This window comes from Pangasianodon hypophthalmus, chromosome 8, assembly GCF_027358585.1.
Source record: "Pangasianodon hypophthalmus isolate fPanHyp1 chromosome 8, fPanHyp1.pri, whole genome shotgun sequence".
NCBI classification, from domain to species: Eukaryota; Metazoa; Chordata; class Actinopteri; order Siluriformes; family Pangasiidae; genus Pangasianodon; species Pangasianodon hypophthalmus.
This window is the reverse complement of record NC_069717.1, coordinates 14,458,923-14,483,007: the sequence shown is the minus strand read 5'-3', so window position 1 is coordinate 14,483,007 and position 24,085 is coordinate 14,458,923. Positions and strand designations below refer to the sequence as shown.

The 24,085-nt window shown below is 39.7% G+C and overlaps 1 protein-coding gene across 3 annotated transcripts in view; it reads left to right on the top strand.

Moving 5' to 3' along the window:
* Window positions 1–24,085, top strand: part of ccser1 (coiled-coil serine-rich protein 1) — a 77,194-nt gene that overhangs the window by 48,969 nt on the left and 4,140 nt on the right. The window contains exon 10 of one of the 3 annotated variants that reach the window (XM_026917104.3): window positions 10,672–10,707. The exons of 1 other annotated variant lie outside the window; for it this stretch is intronic. In XM_026917104.3, the coding sequence (XP_026772905.2) occupies window positions 10,672–10,674 (3 nt within the window). In that variant the 3' untranslated portion in view covers window positions 10,675–10,707. Of the gene's footprint in view, window positions 1–8,158; window positions 10,594–10,671; window positions 10,708–24,085 lie in introns of those variants that run through there. One more of the 3 variants, XM_053236087.1, reaches the window with a different exon arrangement.

The following is a 24,085-nucleotide window of genomic DNA, read 5'->3' as shown; positions in this document are numbered from 1 at the left end:
ACCCAACCATAATAGAACTCTTAATGGCTCCTTTAAAGTCTTGGCTTCATTGAACACTGTCAGTTTTTTTTTTAATTGAATTCAGGTTGGCTTGTCCTGTTTTATTTATTTATTTTTTATTTGGCCATGGTGGAGCGAAGCAATAAGACTGTAATCCAGGCAGTGCATGTTCATGTTCAGGTTCAGATAGTGCTGCCGAATCGAACACTTTCTCAGCAGAAAGCTTCAGGTCATTTAAATCATAAAGCTCTGACGCAGCGTTTTCTTAGATGTTCTTTCTGTAAAGCATTTTTGCAAAGTCGTCATGCAGCATTCAGTGAAGTACAAAGCTGTATAATTTACAGATATTAGGACATCAGACGAATTTTTAACTTGTTTTCAAGTAGCCTGTGATCAGTGTACTGTAGAAGCTCAGTGTGTAACCTCAGTCATTTAGCACCAGGCACCTGGAAAACATTTTTAAAAGTTATATTAGTATTTGTGTTCTGTTTTGAATTAAACATTTCCGACAAACATTTGAGTGATGTCCATCCACTTGTAAATGTCTTTGGGAGTTTCCATATCTCTAGTTTAGAAAATGTGAAGTGCATTATCACAAGCAGTGAGTTCTGCTAGTTTTCTTATTTTCCTCCTTTTGTATTCATATCGCATTTTACCTTCAGAATGAAAAGGACTCGCAATATTATCACGGGGATTTTTTTTGGCTGTACTCCCCTCATTCAGAATCCCTTTTAGACATGCTCCTGTGGAGACGCACGTCACCCCCCGCTCCTTTCTCCCAAATATTTCCAACCTCTCTAGACTTTGTAGCTTTGTATTATAGATAATGAGCTTCTCTGATGTGAATGCAAATGACTTTTTTTTTTAATTGGTTTACAATCCACACTGTTAACACAACATAAATGGCTCACCAAGTCATCAGGCTTTTATCTCTCATATCATCTATAAAAGAGCCAGAGAAAGATGAGATATTATAAGAAGTACGGAGTTATGCAATAGATAAACAGCATTTTTTTTTTTAAATCTGTGAGCTAACACCTTTCTTCGCTTCGGTGTCAAGAAGGAATATGGAAGTAGTGTGGGCGGATAAAAATGTGGATCATCTTCTGCTTGTCTCAGATGAACCAGAGGTGGGTCGAGGAGCAAAAATTAACCATACAACTCACACACACACAAGACCCTCACGCAACCTATCTGCTATCCACACCCTCATCACTTCTAATGCTTAGCAAGAGAGGAGTTGCACTTCTGTACTCCACACTATGTAGACTGCACCGCTATATAGGTTACTTCATTGAGGACACACAAACATCAGAAACTGTGTCTACAAGTAGGTCAGCTATTTCTAAGGCTGCTTTGACTTGAGGAGGTCATGACTATTTTTCCTCTTTATCCTTAGTTCTCTATTTTTTCTGGAGCACCCCTCCTCTCTCCTACTGAGCTAATTAGCTGAAGCAGGAATGAAGCAAGGGTTTCATGTCCTTACTTGTGCCACAGAGCAGCAAAGAGAATGGACTGGTCACGTTCCTAGGCATCAGCCACACTCGTATTCAGCACAGCGAAGTCTTCTCAATTTGTCAAAGATCACTGACCAGATGTCCAAGCTCCAGACCGAGCCACTCATGTCAGCTTGTCCATTTCCATCTTGTCCACAGTTTGCAGATCAATATAATCTTCCGTGTCACTTGTAAAGCAGGACACTGCTCTTCATAAGATTTCCCCTTAGACAAGAACTGATCATGAATTGGCTCTTGGGCTGAAATTCTAGCACTAACTGTGGATGCATCTTGAACTTTCTTTCTTTTCATGTCATGATGTTAAAACGGAGATGTTGAGGAATCCATTCTTTAATGGGATAGCATGATAACCTGGTAGTGATTATCTATCCAGCACACACAGCATTTTAACCCACCCATTCTCACTGACATGATTAGCAATGCTGCTATTCCAGGCAGCTAGCTAGCTAGGGCAGTTACTTAAGTGAAAGATGTGGGGTAAAGTAGTGAAACTTGGTGCTCTTTCTGGCTGTCATGAAGAAAACCTTTTACAGCTAAATGCCCCACACCCTTAAATACCCTCAAAACTAAATATATTTTTAAAGAACAGGAACAGTCACAAAGAGCACATATGACTGCTTTTTAAACCTGATTGAGTACAGGATGGGGTTTGCAAAATTGTGAAAGAAAGCGTGATTCATTGGACCCATTTATGTCATACTCATCAAACCATTCAGTGAGAACTCATACCCTGTGGAAGGTGACATCGTCGTCTTGAAAAAAAGACCACTCTCATCAAGGTAGAAGTGTTTAATCATAGGACATGCACAACAGAGTTTTTCCTTGCATTTGTCATCCATCTTCATATCAATTCTTAAAGGCATGGTAACAAAGTCAGCCCTTTAATTCTAAGGGATTAAGGGAGGTTGAGAAATGTAAGCATGAATTATGATTCATTTTGGTGTGCAAACCCACCAAAATGTTCAGGGGAAAAATGCACAAACAATGTAGAATAGATTCATTCCCATTACTTTAGCCGACTTTGACTTTGTGCTAATATTTAATTAGAGTTAGTGATTTCTTTGCCTTAACTGGGAAGAAGAATGGGCAAAGGATTTGGCTGGTATCTAGAAATGGTCAGTAAGAGAGGGAAGCATATTTTCAGCAAGAGGAAATATAGAATTGGTCATGTTGAGAAATGCTTAGTAAACCTAAATGGAAAACTCCACCTGCTGCTTCCATTCTTCTTTGCTTGTGGTCATTTTTTTTTCTCTTCTGTTTGGTGGCTTAAGTCTGTGGACCTCTATTTAAAATAAACGCTTAAGAGCCCATTTAGCTTATCAGTCCACACTCCATGACACAGATATGAATTTTTTTTTATGGATTACTTAAAATTTTTCACAAAACTCCCCTCCTAGCCATAAATCATATTTAGAGAAGTGACAGCTCGTTAGATGTTTGAATATTTATCCCATATGAAACGCCCCCTTCAGCCAAAATGAATTGTTCTGATTATAGCCTCGACAGTTCAATCTATACTAGCTGGAGGAGGTGGGAGGAAATCGATCGATGATCATCACTGTTGCTTGAAGAAACCTGTTGATGGAATAGCAGTGGACACGATCAGCTATGCCGTGTTTGAGACCTTTTGTCCATCCTGCTGAGAAACTTTTCTTCATGTTTTGTTTTGACCTGCCTTAATGCCTCTTGAGTATTTTTAAAGCTTTTCATTTTTTTTTTTTACCGTGGGCACTGAGGAGGTCTTTACACTTAGAGACTGAAGCTGAGGCCTATCTGATCCTTTGAACAGCACTCACAGAGATTATGCTTGGAGCACTGTTTAAGCACAGGAAGCTTTACTCTGTATCAAATCTCATATGTACAGAATTTCAAATAGAGGGATTTTTTTTTTTTTTTTTTTTTTTTTTTTTAAATAAAGTTTTTACCCTCTGCATATAGGCGCTTTTGTCCTAGCTCTGAAGACACCCTTTATGGGGCATGCTTAGGTGAATGAGCGATTTTGCAGTCCACCTAGCAGCTCTTAAATCACAATTTTATATGATTTCATGCCTCAGACTGATGCAGAATGGCGGTGACAGAGACCTACGCTAGTGCCACCTGTCTGATCTCTGGCATCTTCACTGTCCTCCAGCTGTGCCAATCTGCATGCTCATATTCACATGTGGAACAGTGATTATTAGTGCTCACAATAAAATAGGGTCTTTGTAATTGTTTGTTGTGACACTATTGTGAACTTTTTGGAGTTTAATTGTCTCTCTGTGAAGTATCTCACAGGGTGCAGTAAAGTAAAGTGGACTTTTTTTGGATTAACAGGACTGGCAGTGCAGGAGAGGTGAACACATGGAAAAAGCATATTTTGTGAGGGCTTCTTTAATTATTCAGCTGTTAAGTTTATAAAGCACCTTTCTTATTCTCAGGGGTGCTTTACAAAGCATGTAACACAAAGTAACTTAAAAAAAAGATAATATTGTGTGAAGAGAAATGTTTTCAGTTGAGATTTGAAAGAAGCAATAGAAGTGTAGTCACAGAGCGATTAGGGTAAGCCATGGCACTAAATGACCTTCCACCCACTGATGAAAGCCTTGTGTGTGAAACTGCAGTCTGCTGCCAGAGGACTTGAGGGAGCAAGATGGGATGTAAAAGAAAGATAGGCAGGAGCAAGACTGTGAAGGGCTTTGAAAGTAATAAGAAGTAGGTTGTATTGAATATGTGAAGATAAGGGTAACTAGTGTAACTGATACAGCATGGGTGTAATACGAGCAGATCGCCTGGTGTGTGTTAGTACTCGAGCAGTTTGAAGTTGTTCAGAGTTTTAGCTGATATACCGATAAACCAGTGCATTACAATAATCAATACAAGAGCTAATGACCAAATGTTTAGCATCACTGATATATAAGAAAGAGCAGATTTAATGAGAAATGTGTAATGTGAGGCTTAAGTGAAAGTGAAGTCAAGAACAACACCAACATTCCTGACAACCTGTGCATACACCATTAATGTCAGCAGACAGACATCTACTGATATTTGAGCAACTTCTGTTTTGTTTGGGTTTAAGAAAGTTTTCATTCATCCACAGTTTTCGGTCAGAAATGCATGCATACCTTATTGCTGGAATGAATGGGGCAACATATAGTTAAGGTATGTGGTTGAATGTGCATTTACATGTCATCAGCATAACAATGAAAGCTTGTAATTTGTCTAGGTAGCGTGTACTATATATAATGAAAAGGAAGGGACTGAGAACTGAGCCTTGAGGCACCCCTTGATTGACAGGCGAGGAAGATGATATACGCTTTCCTAAACTAATGAACTGTGTTCTGTTCAAAAGGTATTTATAGTATAAAAAGCCACAGTGAGATCAAGGAGAAGAAGAATGCTCAGTGGACCAGCATCAACAGACAGTAGGAGCACTTTTTCCATCACTCACAGTTGGCAAGAGAAGTTGTGTCAAGGCCAGGTTTTTTCAGGACGGGTGTAACAACACCCATTCACTTATCAATCGAACAGCAGGAGTAGAGAGGACAGAAGCACAAGCTTTAAGATTGAAGGTAGGAGTCAAGCTCACAGAATGAAGAGCAAGATTTAGTACCGACCTCTGAGACAGAGATGGAATCTACAGCACAGGAGCTGGTGTCCAAATTGCCGTAAGAGAGTAGAAGGGAGCAGTGGGGAAATTTTGGTGGATATTGTTAAATTTATCCTTAAAAAAAACTCAAGAAATGCTTGGCAAGTGTTCAGCAGTACAGGGTGTAGTTGATGCAGTGGGTTTGAGGGGATTGTTAGTGGTCATAAATGGTGATTTGGACCTGGAGCGGACATAGGCTATGATTATAAGTTGCACAAGCAACCCATGCTTAAATATACAGGAAATATAAGGAGCCCAGTTTTTAGATAAGATTTCAGGATGTCTGCCAATGGCCTTCATTACAAATAGCTTAGGAGTGAGCCATGATGAAAGCGTGTGTGGCTAGAACTAACCTGAACTTTAATAGGGCATAATAATTGACTGTGTTGGAAATTACACTATTATAATGTGAAACCATGGATATGAGCGTGCAGAAATGTCAAAAAGAAATGATCAACAGACATAATGTTAAAATATGTCTTGTTGTAGCCTAAGAATACTTTCTAAGATTAATATTAAATATTTGAAGTTAGGATTAGTATGGCTACATTCGATGAGGTGATGATAAGAAATACCAGGAAGTTCAGAGTTGGCAACTTGAGTCCAAATGTTACATCAATATTTATGCTTTGAAAGTTCCAAGTATTCAGAGATGGGCTACACACCTACTTAAGTCAATTTTTTTTTGGTACGTCGTTCAGCGTATGCAAATGACCTGTGTGTAGTTCATGCCTCTGAGGTTGTCAGTTTTGTCTGGAATACAGGTGTCTTTCAAAAGCATCTAGACACTTGCGTTTAAGCCCAAGAATATGTGTAGAACATGCAGTCTGTAGACACAAATGTTTTTATGTCTAATGTTGCATCATATTGTTTATGTCTAATACGAGGTAACATAAAAGCAATTTAAAAATGTAAAATAAAAATGATTAATATTGTAATATAATATGATTGAGAAGATTTTAAACAGTATTAAAATCTACTAGTCTGGAATATTGCCAATATATTGCTGCATCAGTAGTTCTATTTGTAATTTATATGTATCTTTATAAAGTTATATGTAATTTATAAAATAGCACTTGATCATCCTTTTATTTAGCATTTTATTTTAATTGTGCACACAGCTTAATGAAGCCGTAGTATACCAAATTAAGGTTATAAAATCATAAGTTCACAGAACGTAGGGCATTTTATCTTGCTTTTAGTCATAGCCATATTGTAGTTGAGACCACGGTGCTGGACTTAATACTGCTCCTCACTGGCACAAGAAAAATGAGCTTAAGTCCAAGGAAAGAATCGTGCATAACTAAGACACACTTCTGTTTTACTCAAAGTTTGTTCATTAAGTTCAGACAGAAAATCTTTTTGGCTTTGTTTAGTGGGTTTAAGGAATTCACCTGTGCTGTCCCCTGACCATGCTGATCATATTGTGGATGTGTGAGTAGGCTGTTTACCAGACCTGCTCGAAAGATACATCGTGTGTGCTTTCACTTCCAGGGCCAAGCTTGTGCCAGTCCCAGTGCTCCTGCTCCTGCCTTGTCTCCCAGGCAGCCGTGCAAATTCTTCCCACAACCATGTGGTGCTTCATACAAAGCATGGCATACAACCATGGCTCAGAGAGCTGGACACTGTTACTCCCTCACTGATGCTTCTGGATTCTTGCCTGCTTTTTTGAAACCTCTACAGCTTGTCTTTTTCACTCAGCCAATCCAATTCCTGCCTGCCAAGCTTTATCTGTATCTGTCTTTCTCTATATATATCTCCCATCCCGCTGCTCTTGTATGTATGTGTATAGTCTGGGCTTTTATATGCACTAATGGTACTTAAGAAATTACAGCTTCAAGTGTGGCCTTTTTATGCCATATCTCCCGACATTAGATGGAGTTCTTGATCTGTCCCTCACAGAGCAGTCATCTCTAGTTTAAATGCCTAAAGCTTGCCTCACATTTATTTTGCATTTAATCCCCCAGAAGTACTGCTTCGGAGATGAAGGGAAAACTCAGAGAAACGCATAGATATACTTCCCTTGTGTGGGCGTAAGTATATTGAATGATAATCCACGCAGACTGAAGCATGAGAATGGCAACTCTCTGCCCAAAGCGCCCGAATTTGGAAGATGAAAGTGGCGTGTTTATTCAGGAGGAGGAGCTGGCTGCAGGAAGGCAGAAGGCCACATATGCTTTGATCCACTTTTGACTATTTTTATTTATTTATTTTTTGCTGAGATACGCAAAACTTATGAACATATAGTATACAATGAATGAAACCGAAATTGCAAACAGTGAGTATGATCTATATGTTCTAACTCTGAAATATTTATTTATTTATTGTTTTTATTTTTTGCGCTAACTGGGATATGCCCCTGTGGTATAGTTCCCGTAAATGCAGGTCATGGGTAATTTAGTGCAGATTAGCTAAGATGGAAGGTGTCTCATTGTGCTCATTGAAATTGTTTCTTTATTTTTTTCCCCTCATTTTCCTTCAAGCTTCATAGCATAGTTTAGTAGAGTACCTAATTTGGTACCTAATCTACTTACTTGCATGGTAGGAATTACAGGCGGCGCATTGTTCCTTTCAGAAAATACAATATTACATTTCAAATTCACAGAATTGATTTACAAATTTACCATATCACAGAATTGCTTTTCTATTTTCGTTTTATTTTTGTGCTCTTCATGATTGCCATTCTTGGGAGTTCTGCATGCGGCTGTTGGCAAGTGAGTGAACGTTTTCAAGTGTGTCTCATGCAGTAATGAAGTGCTGATCTGCGCCACTATGATTTGGATAAAGCATTGGAGTATGGCCAGAAAGCAGGCAGGCGGTAGCAGCTAATGAGACAGCATCCCTCAGGAAGGTGCGTGGGCTCCCAGCAGCCACTGCTGTTCCTTAGGTCCCATAGCTTTGGCCCTATGGCTGTATCCATCTTGTCTCATCCAACATGCCATCAGCTGGAGAGGATCTGTCAGCCTCTGTCTTTTTCTTAGTTTTGTCTTTTACTTTCCTTCACATTTTTTCTCAGGCAGGAGAGTGGGAAGGTGAGTCTCTTGGAAGAAGAAGCTTGGAGTGGGGAGAGAGAAAACACTTGATGATGAGACGCCATTACAAAAGTGATGTGTATTTTTAAGTGCGTATGGACTTAATAGTGAGATGGATTCACATGAAAGCATCAGTAAAGGGACTTGAAGTGTGTGTTATAATGATATGGTCTTTCTGCATGTCATTGAAGTGTTAGGCTGTGTGGATGTGCTTTTTAACTTAAGAAGGCTGTCATTAACACAGTATTCCATCTGGGCTTAGTGCTAAGGCATCATCAGGTGTGACGCCAAACGCGTGTGGGTGCTTGTGTGAAAATATTAAGCAGCAGGCAGGTTGGAGGACACTTGCATTTTTTTTTAATGAAGTGGCATGACTGTTGATTAAGTAGTTCTTCAGGGATGAATGTTAAGTGCATTTTTCCTAGCCCCTAATATATGCTGTCATTTGAAAATGTCATCTTTTGTGTAATCATGCAATATCTCTTGTATTGTTATGCTCAGGCTGTAGCCTGGCTTAACTTTAATAACTTTGTCAGGGTAATGACTGCGGCCCAAAATGAGCAACAGAAATATTAAGTTCTGGTACACTAGGCTGGCTGCAGGCTGTCTGTGGGGTATTTAGATATTAGTGGAAGGTGCGTGCTAGTTGATGTGTGTCTCTGTCTCTCTCTCTCATCCCTCAATTCTTCCCCCTCAAGGGCCAATGTGCGACAGAATGCACAGGCGACACCTCAACGGGGACAGATGGCTGGGAGAGGGAAGAACATTGTGGCAAGAATTTAATAAAGAATTATATCATCAATGACACCAATCCTAGAGTTTGTTCTTGGTTGTGGCCTCAAGTCTTTTTTTTTTTTTTTTGGTAGGTTGGCGTTTTAAATGGCATGTTTTAAATGCACGGTATCAACAGAAACGTTATGCTCCTTGTCTTTTAATCTACGTGTTGCACAGACATTTGATTTTGAAATGCTTAGATTTATCAACGTTTAAGCCTAACTAATCAGATATCTACAGTTGATATTACTGAATATTTACCTTTTTTTGTCATCCATTTCCCCGTTAAACAAATACCTAACCGTAGAGGGTGAAGGTTAACACGTTCTCTGCTCCAAAACACGTGAAGCCAGCCACAATATTATTTTGAACTGCTGCTCATGCTGCGTCACAGGGCAGCATATCACACTCAGAGGAAAGTGCTATATGCCCTCTTCTGCATACATGAGCTCCCGGATGCCCATGATTGGCTAGTGTCACTACGACTGACAGGAGAGAAAGAGCATGCAGTCCCTCCCACCCAGAGAGAATGGCCAGTTTTGCTCTCTTGGCTTCCAGTCATGGATAGCTGTGGCATCATCGGGATTCAAACTTGCAACAAATGCTTTTCTCACTCGAGAGCACCCATTACTGAACATTTTAAATTTTTTTAGTTTAGTCTCTTATTTTCCTCCCTGTGAATATCTCTGAAGGCTGTTGTAAGACCAGATTGAGACTCGGTCTCTGACTTCTGACAGTGTAGTCATGTCACTGTGTGTACACTAAATGTCAGTGAAAACATCCATTTATTTGAGTGGATTGTTCATCAGACACAGAGCGAAATAATTACATTCCCCACTTTTAATAAATGCTACAAATGACCATTTTTCAGTTGTTTCAAGTCCCCTTTGGCAGGGGGGAAAATGGCAGTGGCATCCCCCCCCCGACATCTTTTCACTCAGTAACTCTAAATACATGTTGCAGTCTGAGTCACTCACCCACCTACTGCTTCCTTAAGCATCTGCAGGTTCACTCCCCCCCAGAGATCAGAAACACTGTTCAGAGTTTCCTCTTGCAAATTTCTTCAAATAACACATTTTGTGTTCCACGTTGATTACATTTGTTGAGTCTGTGCTATTACCATAGCACTGATTTACTTTAATATCTATATGTAAATAATTAAAAGAATGTTTATAACTCTGTCTAATTTGGTAACAATTTAACAATGCCTTGGTGATAAAGCTTCAACCAAACACCGTAATTGAATCTTTGGTGACATTAGCCCATTCAATTTCAAGTCATGTGCCATATTGCAGTTCTCTTCTGACAGCTAATGATCTGTTCATGAATATAAAGCACATTTAATACTGGTAAAGAATTATATAAGAAAGAATATACAAGCCACATGTTATAATGATGATGTAGCCATAGTAGTAAAATGGATTATTGTAAGCACAATTAATAAATAAATACAGCTTTATTTATATGTACTTTGTAGAAAGTATTTTCCCCCCCTTCTTAACAGTCCTGATCTTCCCTTGATGCACTGGGAAGTGAATTCTAAGGCATCATTACATCTGCATAACAACACACCATTCCAACTCGTCTCACCATGTATACCTTTGTTGTTCTTTTCACTTCATTTTATATTCAGTTTTTATTTGTGTTTTGCATGCATCATGTTCATCTGTCTGTTTATTGTTGTGTTCTCTTGTCCCTCCGTGATCCTTCGTTGTGGGCGCAGTGAGCAACACGAGCCTGTGATGGAGGCAGAACGCAGGTAGGAGGTATCTCTATATGAAGCAGCCCTGTCTGACTCTAATCAAAAGCAGGTCTCTTCTCTCCTCCAATCTTCACCCTGCTTAATTAAGGGAAACAGCAGAGCTTTTGAAATTGCATCATCGAATAATATAATCGCTTAATTGCTGCGGTGCTCCTTATGAAATTAGAGTGATTATTGGGTTGTAATCTTATCAGTAATCTTAATCGGGGGCATGTTGATTGTGGTGTCTCTTCATCAATGCTTACCAAATCCACAGCCATTTTCATATGAAATTATGTCATCTTTTTGTTAATGTTTGTTCCCATTTGACACTGCCTTAATGCATTTTTTCCTCCAGGTTCCATGTAGATATTTAGTGCTCATTACAAAAATACAAATCAAGACATGCACTGAACGGGACATTAAATGATAACAGTGAGGAGAAATGGAAGCGGATTTATAAGAACACATTCAGGCAGCTATTTGAATTCCCACGTTGTGAGTAACGTGGAAGAATTTGAAAACGCCTCACTAACACAAACACACAGGGAAGCAACCCAGTAGAAAGTAGAAAATGTAGATGGGATGCAAATCACACCAGTCACCCCCCATTAGCTCTGTGGGTGCAGAGTAGGTGTTTTAATGTGAGTAAAACTTGAAGCCCTGCTGCTCTGCCTTTCTCTGTGCCATAGCTCTGTGTTAGATTTTGGGTGGTAGTGTGAAAGTCTGTCATTTGTTAACATTCTGTATCACCAGTAGATTGAGTTAAATAGTAGTGTATTGTGTTTAGTGTATTATGGTGTCCTTTGAATCCTTTTTCTGTGTGGTTTGCATTTAGCCTGTTGTTTTTTTTAGCTGGAAAGGCATGTAAGGTAATCCGTGTTTATGTACCAAAAGCTACAGACCGACATCTGTTTCATTAATTCAGAAAGAGGTTAGAGAGCCTTGCAGGTGTGTACTTTATAGAGCGGTGCCAAGATTCAGACTCTGTTGATCCATTGCATGTACAGTACAGAAGTGCACTGCAGAGACTACTTTATCATCTCTGGACTTACTCCCACTTACAAAGCTCAAGGGCACATATAGCGGAAATATGTTATTGACATCAGAAAGCCTGCGCGCTCACAGGTCGGTGCTGGAAAAGTTTAGGTACTTCAAACAATGCGAATGAACCAAACGGGTCAAACTTTCTAAATATTTGTCATATTCTCATATGACATAGAATTTACTGAAGTGTGAGTTGACAGTAGAGAACAGAGCCACTCGTACAAGTTAAATTTCTAATGAGTGCTTCAGTGGGCTGAGAATGGCTGATTATGGTAGTTGTTAAAGTGCACGTCAACTTTAAATATTACCCTGATTACATTTCACAGGAAACTATGAATACCTGTACTAACTCAAATGTTTTTTTGTTTTTTTTAAATAATTTCACATATTTATTGATTATTTTAGATACTTCAGAATGTAAAATTGGAGTAGAGTGTTATAGGATCACATTAACATTACTTACATGTATTATTGTTTCTGTTTCATGACCATTGTTCTTTGACTGATTGAATGATTCAGTTTGATATCAGGTTTAGGAAGCACTAATTTTGTTACTTCAGGAATGACAAGTTCAGTGATGCAAACGACATTAGAAACAGTTTTATTATATTGTTTTTAGTTAAACAAGACTGATTAATTTGCAGCTGAGAACCTCTCTTTGGCACATGCCCTTCTTTGAGCCTATATCAGATGTTTCAGTATCTGGTTTCTCAGCTGTGGTTGGCTACAGGTGGAAAAGAAGAGTGTGTCTGGTTGATGGATTAAATCTTGGGAAGAGACACAGAGATTGATGTATTATTAAGCAGCCTCCAGGCCACTGTCTATTATTGGAGTTGTTAGTTCAAGCTTGTAACAGTCAACGCTCAGCCAGAGAAGATGTGTACTTTTTTTTGTGGGATAAGACATTGTGGTTTATTCCACAACAGGAAAAAGTACCCATATAAATATTTCAGCAGACATATAATATATAATATATATATAATTGGTTTCATATAGTTTGTTTAAGAGCAACTTGAACCGAAATCAGATATGCTGCCCTCTGTGTGCAGGGCACGAAAATCCCTTTCTTTTTCCTTCTCACTTGCAACCTCTTTTATCTGCTTAGCTAGCTGAAAGAACCAGCAAAATAGACTTTGCCACTGAAGCAGTTGAGCTGAAACCACTATTTTGTCCTGATCAGATTAATTAAATGATTGATATCAATGTTTGGCCTCAATGTGAAAATACCTATAATTTGTACAGCGTAAAGTTACTTGCATTAAAATAATTAATAATTTTCATTATTTTCATTGTCATTATGGAATAAAGGGTCATTTAGTAATTATGCCTAGTTTGTAGCATTTAATCAGATCTGTTGGAAATCATGTGCTGCAAGAACTAATTAATTATAGATGTAGAAAGTTTTATTGTAATGATTAATAAACCACTTTTTCTATAGTGCTTCAAGTTTCTAAATGTCTGCATGCTGCTCTTTTGCAGACATTAAAGCAGTACTGTGCTTTGATATAATCCAGAGCTTTATAAGATCAATATCTCAGCTGAAGTATACAGATGGTCTTTCAGCATTGTGTAATGTCTCTCTTTGTATTCTAGCAGGGCTGGCATCTTTCATTAATAATCCGCTTCGGTTCTTTTTATTAAATATTGTTTATATTAAAGTTATTTTTTTTTTAAATACATTTCTTACCATAAAAATGCTACAGCTGTTTTTTTTTATTCACTTTCTGTTTGGTGTTCCCTCTAAGTCTGCCCAGGCCACATCAGCATTTTTGTGAGCCCTTGAAGGGCCACAATGTAAGGATATTCATATTTAACATTAGCTATTCTATGAGTTAACACCAGTGGACCCTTTTCACACTTCCTTGTTTATGAATGCGAAAGTGTCAGTAGTAGTGTTTCAGAATTTCCAGTAAGGCAGCAAATATAGCTCGCAATCATTGAGTACCCTAAATGCACAAATAATTCAAGCAAACATCCTTGGCTTTCACTCGTTTCCCACCGAGGTGCTGGTGAGAAAGAAATGGCTTTGAGCTGTTTGCTGGGATAAGGATGAGCAGCAAAGATGTCTGTAGCCAGCATTTCAAAGAATCTGGCTACTCAAAAACCACTGGCTGTAAATGTCAAAAGCATGGGACTATACCCTCTTAATTTGAATGTACAGATCAAACATCTGAGGTCGTGTGAGAAAGCGTGGTGCTCAGTTGGCGTTCATCCCAAAGGTGTTCACTGGGGTTGAGGACATCATACTTGAGTTTTTCGACTTCAGCCTTGGCACACCAAGTCTTTATGGAGCTTGCTTTGTGCACAGGGATGTTGTTATAGGGGCAGTGGTTAAGACATTGGATTGGATGGTCATGAGTTCAAATCCCAGCACCACCAAGCTGCCACTGCTGGGCCCTTAATTCTCAACTGCTTAGCTGTATAAATGTAAGTTGCTCTGGATAAGGCCATCTGCCAAATGCTGTGAATGTAAACATGCTGGAATATGTTTGGTCCCCAAAGTTCCAGTAAAAGGAACTCTTACAACATACAAAGATATTCTAGACAATTGTGTGCTTCAACAGCTTGGCGAAGGCCCACATATGGGTGTGCTTGTCAGATATCCACTTACTTTTGGCCGTATAGTGTATATATGTTAAAAATACAGTAAAGTGACAATTTTTACACCCTACAAGGGGTACACATGCCCCGACTGATAGCTAATTTGTTTATTGGTGCTGTGTTCATTAGCACCTGTGCCATGTGAATGACTTAAACGGTAGCAGTGTAAAAAGTATGAAAAATTTAGATATTTACTGCTTACTTTAATCCTGAATATACCGTTATTAGTTCGGATTCACGGTAACCCATGCATTAACTAAACAATGTTCAAAGTGGCAACCGAAATGCTGCTATTCATTACCAGATATCGTGACACGGATGTTGTGAAAATGGTCCATAGAAGCTTTCTAGGCAAAAAAAAAAAAAAAGGGCTAATAGAAACTATATAAGAAGAACTCACATGTGCTTATCTCTGCTAAGAGCATGTTCTTATTCTCCCATATCTCCTGGCTTTGCCCTCCATTGACCTTTCTTTTTTCAACCTATTTCTATGTCCCTACACTGGGCAATGCATTTCGGGATTTGGAGTCGGTCACTGAATCACACAAAAGGCCAACACAGTGCAGGGTTCTGAACTATTTGTAGATGCTGGTCTGACGTACATTTAAATGCCCATGCTTGCTGTACACATCCAGAACGCGGGTGGTGACTACATTACAGGTCTGGATGGTCTGAACATTTTGAGTAGTGGGTACTACAGGCTGTTTCAGTATTTCTCTTTGCAAATTTGAGCAGGCCGGATTATAGAGAGACACCAGGCTGTATTTCACTAGAGTTTGACACCTGTGCTCTAAGTACTTCCTTCTTTCATAGGTATCGTTCATATGTGAGAGAAGATTTAAAAAAAAAAAAAAAAAAGCTGCATGCAAAAAAGCACAAATAGAAACTATAAAACCGATAAAACTCTTACCGGTCAAGGTTGTTGAGGATCCGTATCTTATCCCAGGAGCACTGTGCCCAAAGCAGAAATGCACCCTAGATGGGACACATTGCAGGGGCAGCAAACAAAACCATTAGTTGTAGTAAGGAAACTATGGCACTTACTAAATTTCCGCAATTGCTTTTTACACATTTGTTACGATCAGTTCATCTGAACTAAGAGCAGCTCAAACATCATACTACAGCGAGGGGTCTCTGTTCACTTCAGTTACCTTTTAAGGTAAATCTTAACACTCATAACCTTGACTTCATTTGCTTTTAGCCCAAAAGAAACCTCCTCTCTCTTACTTGCCAGTGCTGACACAGAAACAGTGCTCAGTGATGCTGCAAACAGCGTGAGATATGAGTGAACGCCTGTGCTGGATACTGGTTTAAACCCCACAGCCATGATCAAGCTCACCATGCTGAGATCTCAGACCCATATCTCACACTCTCTGCACCAGTTTGACAGTCACACTCAACAATCTGCCCCGATTCCATTTTTACTTAACTATTGTCCAGTGAGCTGTGACCTGCTTACACCACCACTTACCCCAGTGATTAAACAGGATTGTGATTTAGTCCATGGAGCTTTGAATTGTCAATCTAATTCATTCATTATGCTTTCATTATTTCTGTCTACAGTATTTAGAAGCCATTTCTTTTCTTTTAGCACATAATATTGTGAGGATTACTAAGAAGGTGCAGGTCCAAATTTGCAATCCAAACTGGCAGTCATTTATAGAACACATTTACCACTCCCTCCATACTGTTCTGTTTGCCAGAATGTTGTGAGCCCTGTCATTTCCGAGACAGTTGTCACAAAGACACACTTACTCAGTCTGGACCAGTTTATATTTTGATCAGAACGTGTTGTAGTGGAGAGTTAGGTTTGGAGAGAAGGCTAGAAAAGGCACAGACAGGGTACACTATTGAAGAGTTGAAAGCTTGCCATCCATAGAGGCTGGTCTTTATTTTGATTGAGATAAATGTAGTTGTCTTTCCCTGTTCAGGCTGGCTGGAGTGAAGTCCATTTTATCCAGTGTACTGAAAGGGCCCTTGTGTCAGAGATTCCTTTTACTTACAGCTGTGGCTGTACCTGAAACCCTGCACAATCAATTTATATTGGCTCCATTAAGGGCTGTGTGTTATTTCCTGGTTTATTTTGTCCATAGCAACAACTGCAGAAAGTAATTGGATTTCTTTCCTTCTTAACTCTTCGATTGCACCAAGGTATTTATAGCATCAAACAAATCAAGAACTCATTAGGTCTGACTGACATAAGGGGAAAAAGGAATCTTGAACGACGCTGATCTGCAGTACTTATATGATGATTTACTGACTAGAATGCATTGATGGTTTTTTGGGACATCTTAATTGAATACCGCCGCAATCAGCATATTCATCAAAAGAGAGATTTGAGCGTTGTTCATCTTTGAGAATAGGCTGGATTTAGAAATTAATTAGAGCTCCATTATCCTCTGGACTGCAGATTGCAGCATGAGTATGATAGGGGAAGAGGAGTGCTGCATAAGCCTGTATGTGCGTGCGTGTGTGTGTTTGTGTGTGTGAGAGAGAGAGAGAAAGAGACAGGCTTGGGGCACAGAGGGGTGTGACAGGGATCACAGCTCTCTTAGACCCCTTTTTTTTCTTGACAGGGCCAGTTCAGAGTTGCTACATTCGGAAACATCATCTACCAGTGACTCACAGTCAGCCAGTTCTTCTTCCCAGTAATATCAAATGAAAAAATAACGCATTATATATGTAAGACAGCAGTATGTGGGTGTGTGATCTCATATATTATCCGCGTACTGCATCAGATATAGAACTTTTCAGGAGAAGCTAAAATGATTAATAAGCTAGTGGACTTTGCTGTACATTTTATATTAAACTATTTTTACTCACCTTAGCACCTTCAATCATGCGTCGTTAAATAAAACGGATGGGTGGCAAAATGTGTTTTCAAAGGATTCTTAGCTTCCTAAAAGAGTTCTAGCTTGAAACCCTTCCTGATAGAGAAACACTTTGTTATAGGGTTTGACATAGAACCTGTAAGCACTCCTACAGATGGACAGCTAAAGAGCCTTTAAGGGTTTGAGATTTTTTTTTTTTTTTGGTTGCTTTTAAAAAAGCATGCTAAAAATGGAGTTTGCTTGTAAATTGCCCATCAGCCATTGATGAAATTTGCCTTCAGGCAATCAGATTTTTAGTGGTAAAGTAAATGTGATTGCTAAAACTAAACCAAGTAGATTTCAAAAGTAAATTAGGGAGTGTGATTAAACATTAATAGAATATCCAACAACGGATGAGAAAACATACTGAATCGGACAACTCATTTGCTGTGCATAGTGATTGACAGTTATCTCAAAAAAAATCAGCAAAAGAACAGATTCTAAAATAGATTTTAAAACTTTATTTATTTCTTTGTTGCGATAACTCAAAGTACATAGTGTTGTTACATAAATACGTTAAATTAATACGTTTGACCATTGTGTGTGCGAGTATGCGTTTACGTTGATTTCAGCATGTCTCAGTGCACCTGCTAAGGATGAGGTTGCGTATCCATCACTGTTTAGTGGCACGCAGGCAGTGCCAGCCAAGGGACTTGCTCCTGTTTACCGCTGCCCTCCTCACCCACTAGTGGACAGATTCAGGACATTTTGAGTTCATTAGTCAAAATAAAGTAGGACAGATGCAGTCTGAGCATCCTCCTCCCTTCTCTGGTTCCGAACTTACTGAGGTAGCAGCAGCGTATGTGTGAAATTTAAGAATTTTTTGGACCTTCTATGCATGCTTGCTTTCAGTTTGAGATGAATGGTATGCCAGTAAATTAGCTTCTTCTTTTCCTTTTGCCATGCACTTTGGTTTTATCATCTCTTGGATGCTGAGAGGACCCCTGACCCTGTGATTCTGATCTAACACGGTTTACCCCGGCATAAATGGGAGAAAAGGCAACAGCATGAATATTAATTAAACATTCCTGTCAAGTCTGCAAATTCTGAATAGCCTTGAGGCATATAGTAGGAATATTTTGCCACAATAAAACTGATAAGCACAAATTTTCTTTGGATTTTCAAGATGGGGCAGACCACACACAAAGGTTTCATATGCATCAGAGACAAATTCAGGCATGGCAAGAGGCATGCTGGTGCAATACACAACCACCCACCCACCCACACACACACACACACTCTCACACCCACACCCCCAAAGGTCAAATGTATTCCTATAATGTATTCCCATTGCAATATGTAGTTGTTGATTACCGTCATCATGAAAGAAATAATAAAAAAAAAAATCTATTTTAGAATCTTTTCATTCTTTTGCTTATCTATTGATATCCACAATGACTGTGAGTTTGATTTTTTTTCCCTCTATTCCTCTAATTCGCTGTGTATTCTAATCTATCGTATTACTGCTCAGTGTTATTCCCTCATTTACTTTGGAAATGTACTAGATTAATTTAAGTAAGCACAAATGTTGTTTAAAAATGAGATTTAAATTGTTATAAGGATGGTTTGACTTTTGTCGGGATGGTTTGGCTTCAGAGTAACTTTTTGTTTTAGTTGTGTTTCTAGGCTAGAAAATATAAAAGTCTTGTAGTATTGTCGCAGTTTTTAACCAGCTAGTCACTGAGTTGGGAGTTGCACATTTTAAGCCAGGAAACTCGGGAAAGCATTAGAGTTGGAGTGCCATCTTTATGCTAATCATTCGTGCTGTTATATGACGCAACTGTTCAAGCTCTATTAGTGAGAAATATTGATATACTCAGTATTTTACAACAAGGAACTTGTAGTTTTATTTCAGACTAGGTAGCAGTGTTAAAATGTTGTCGCTTTGGTTGTATAGTTGACTTTAAATGGTTAATATTTATTGTGACATTGCCTTCATCTGGCAGGTAAAGTGTCCCATATCATCACCCACCACCGGATTATGAGCAAGCCGTCTCTTGCTGCCTTCTTTTTTTCTTGCCTTCACTTTTCCCCCTCCTTCTCTATGGGCTGTCACTATCTATAGTAGTTGCAATTAATATGGGCTTGTGTGGACAGCGATTGACGTGTGTATCAGAGGCAGACCCTGGCTGGAAAATCCCTAAGGCGGGGTGCCAGCCATCGGTACAGCCGACCTTTCCTTCGCTCACTCCATTGCTCAGAGCCACATTTCATGCAACAGCTACACTCATGGGCCCTGTGAAGGACATACTGTTCCCCTCATCCTCTCTTTGTATTTCCATATACTTTATTCCATGTTCAACAAGTGGAGAATGAGAATCCCTCCAGAAACTTGTATCAGTGTGTCGAATATTCATGTTATTCTGCCCAAAGATAGAAGTTAACCAGTTGTGACAGCTCATTAAAGAAATGCTCAGGCACTAGCCAACATACTAAAAATAAGAAATTGATGTATCCTCGGACAATGTAAAGGGTATGAGTGTCGGCGACGGATTGAGAAATACATTATCACTCCAGTTATTATACTGGCCTAAATGCCCTGGTAGCAAGTGCTAAAGAAAGGAAGTCTCTCTAGAGGATGCACTAGTGTGAAAAATGAGTTGCGATAAACTAGGCAAGCCCTCCAGTGCTCTAAAAAAAAAAAAAAAAAGAGAGAGACCTGGCTGAGCTTCTGACAGCGGAGCCTCTCTACTGACTTGGCCATCCACAGATGCAAAGCTAAGGACAGACGCACTGCTGGGAGCTCTGAGTGTGAAGCAGGAAAACATGCTGCAGGGAACATACTCTCATTCACACGCGGGGGACAATTTTCGTAGCCACAAGAAAAACACATGAAAGTCTGCATAGACAGTAACCCGAGCTCAGGATCGAACCAGAGACTCTGGAGCTGTGAGGTGGCAGCGGTACCCAATGCACCACTGTATCATTCCCAGCTTAACAAATGTAAGGAATTAATAAATGTAAGGCGATGAACAGTTGATGTTTTGTGTCTGTGAAAGCTTTAATAATTCAAACACTAATTGCCTTATTAAAGATTCATTGCAGAAATTTCTTCTGCAAACCTTGACTTTGCAGAAAGTTTCTTTGGAATGCAGCAGCTAGTGCCAGGCTCGCTCTCAAAAATGCATTGCCTCCTTCAGAGTGTTGACTCGGTAAACGAGTGCTGCCGCAGTTGTTGACATTAGGCCTAGGTTGGGAGGGCATCTGAAGCCACACAGCGGGTCACAGAGAAATATTCGCAGTCTGGCAAGCCCCGTATCCTTGAGTTGTTTTTACACCTGACATAAATGTCTGTAGCCTCGGCTGTCACACTTATTTCAGCCGAGTGCAGTAATAACAGCTGCGAGAGGGTGACTGCTCTGCACTCCGTACACTAGCACCCAAGCAAATGGAAGCGAGCCGAGCAGAGCTGCTCTAACATCACAGCCTGAGGGCACTCAAGCATTTGGCTCTTGTTTCATGTTCTACCTCTGCTTGCAAATTACACAGTGTGCCAGGTTGCTGATGGGACGTGCATCTCTGAATGTTATCCAGCAGTTTGGCTTATTTTGTTTTGTTGCACTTTTTAGTGAGAAAGAGCTGCCTGCAATAGCTTCGCCTGCTGGTATAAGAAAAACTGTGATTGTTTGTTGAGGATGCTATGGCACCCAGCTGCGTTTCTGCCACTGCTTTGTAATTCTTCTTGTAAAATCTCATATTTGGCAAGAATGCGCGGTTCGTTTTTGTGACATGATCCTTAGAACACACTTCCGTCACCATAGTGGAGCTGACAGTCCTTAAAACAGGCTTCATCAGCCTGAGAAGACATCTGCCACAATGTGTGATAGAAACTCAATTTATGCTGCTTTTATCTGCATCTCTCCTCTTTTTCTTTTTGAAATACATATCCCCTATTGTCTATCCAGTGCCTGTCCTGTCAGAGAGAACAAGACAAGCACTGTAAAGCACCTTATCTTCCCACAAAGCTGATGGCTATTTGATGGAGGCAGTAGTAGGAGGAAGGGCTTTGATGTTCACTCTTACACACTGCATTTTCAAATCAAAGTGCCATCATGTCTCCGTGAACAACAGACCTGGCTGAAATCCATTTTTGTCATTCCATCCTTATATAGTGCCTTGGAGACATATTCACCCCCTCTTGCACTTTTCCACATTTTGTACTGATAAAACATGGAACTGAAGTGGATTTAATTGGGATTATTGTTTGTAATGTCTATGTACAAAAAAATTAAATGCATTATTATAAAATGGAAAGAATATGGCACAACCATGCCTAGGGGAGACCATCTACCAAAAGTCAGTGACCGGGTAAGGAGGGCATTAGTCAGAGAAGCAACCCACAGGCCAACTCTGAATGAGCTGAGGGTTGTGGAAGTGTGGCCTGAAGTGAAAGGTCTGATGTATAACCCTACCAGAAAGTTTTTCCCTATCATGAAGTGTTCCAAGTGTAATATTTTTAGAAAAATAAGAACCTTTAATTATTAAATAAGCCATCGAAGAACCCCTGAAGAACCCTTTTTTCCCTAAATGTGCATATATACATACAGTATGCTACGTATTGTGACATGTGTAACACCCCTGACACACACATACACACATTGGTGTCATTCCTTTGTTATTCTCACACTACTTTACTTTTATGTTCCTCTCAGTTTTTACCCTCAAATATCTCTTTGATCTCTCTGCCATTTAGCTTGCTTCCCACCCTCACATCTCTTTGTACTCTTCCTGTGCTGTAGTACTGTGTCGTAATGTGTCGGGATGTGGTTCATTTTCAGATGCACTGCTGACTTTTACAGAAGGTTCATGAACATTACACTCCTGTGAACGAAAAAAAAAACCACACACCTCTGACAAATGACCTGCTCAGATACCTGGTGGGAGACATTTAGGTACTCCAGAAAGAGTGAAAATTGCATTGGTGGAGACCTGCAGTGACCCTGGTGTTGAAATGAGATATAATTCTAGGTATGACTAATAAAGGTGACTATTTATGCAGGGCCTCAATGAAAAGGTTAGGCTGATTTGAGCTATCGCTGCATGTCCTTTCATAATAAAACAAGAATATTTATATTGCTTTCAGGTGTCGTAATTTAAAATATCACAAAGCAGAGGTCTAATATCAAAGGGCACAAAAATATCTGTTTCCAAGGTGGTATCAGGAAATCTGACTGTTTATCTCAACACACATATACACACAGATCTTGATTTTGGATTAAAACAGCAGAATGAAAGGATTTAATGGACTTTGAAAGAGGGTTTATTATTGGGGATTGGATGGCAGGGGCTTTAGACACCAAGACTGCTGAACCGCCTAGTGTTTCAATGGAACAGTAACTAAATCTGCATTTAGATACATGGGAAAGACAGTAAATAGGGTTGGAAATTGTGGTCTAATATTCAAATTCAGTGACTGTGTTGCATTAGTGAGATATGCAAGGAAAAAAACAATAGAACAACTGTTCTTCTAGTTGCCATGCTGGCGGAGCAGATAGCATTGATGGGGTCCTAGCTCCAGTATCCCTGGTTCAATCCTGTCCTCGAGGTAACGTCTGTGTTGGGTTTTTTTTTTTCATATCCATGTGTGTTTCTTCTGGTTTCCTGCCACCTCACAAAAAACATGCCGGTAGGTGGATTGGCTGTGCTAAATTGTCTCTAGGTGTGACTGTGGGAAAGAGTGTGATGCCCTATGATGGATCGATGTCCCATCCAGGATGTATACACAGCTGTATTCCCACTTCACTCTCATTTTTCTCTGGACAGGCGACTGGGATCCTGACCAGGATAAAGTGGTTGTTGAACATGGATAAATTAATGAACTAGATGTGCTCAGACTGTTTCTAAGTACATGCTAACATCTGTTGACATCAAGCGTCAGAATGGGGGGGGGTGATCTCACTGAATTTGACTGTGGCATGGTTGGTTTGCGTATTTCAGAAACTGTTGTTCTCTTGGGATGTTCATCTATAACAGTTTATAGAATTTACACAGAATGCAAAATGCAAAAACAAAAAAACATCCAGTGAGTGCAGTTCTGCGGGCAGAGTGCCTTGCTGACAAAAGAGGTCAGAGGAGAATGGCCAGATTAGTTCAAGCTTACAAGAAGGCTACGATAACTCAAATAACTACTCGTTACAACTGTGGTGAGCTGAAAAGCAATACCTGATGGTTTTAATCTTGTGGGTACATTTGGCTGATTTCCTTTAGGTGTAGGTTTAGGTGTAGACATAGCATTAATCAGCTGACTTAATAATTAAGTCAACTGAAGGTCCTGACAAGGACAGTAGGACAAACGTGTGGGTGTGTTAAATAAAAGGAACAGTTGTTGACACTAGTTTAAAGCAGAGAGAATCATAAATAGCAACTGAAATCTTGACTTCCACCCAATACAAACTCATTGTCCCTGTGGCAGACACAGTCTATTTGTCCTTGCGTGCAGTGGCAGGTTAAAAAGCGGCCTTTGGCCTGAGCATATGATTGTAAGGTCTGTGAGTGCACAATGTAGCCTGTGGGAGTTTTCCATATTCTCTCCTTCTCTGTGTCAGCTCTTCTATCATCTGAAGACGTGGCCGCTTCACAGCATTAGACGTGTAGCTCTGCAGCAGCCGCAGGCGGACTGTGTCTCTTCTCTCCATGCTGCCTGAGCACACGTCTACTCTGCCTCTGACATTTGGGAGACAGTGATAAAAGATAGGTGGCTACTGTGCTCCAAACGGGAGCTAATGGCTTTATTTCCTACTTGTCTCAGTGAAAACACTGATGAAAGAGCATTTATCATTTAAAGCACTCCTTTATTCAGGAGGCCTGGAAAATAGCACACTCTGTGTTAGAAGTGTCATCGCCGAAATCTGACAGTGGGAGGTCTTTTGACGCTTTTA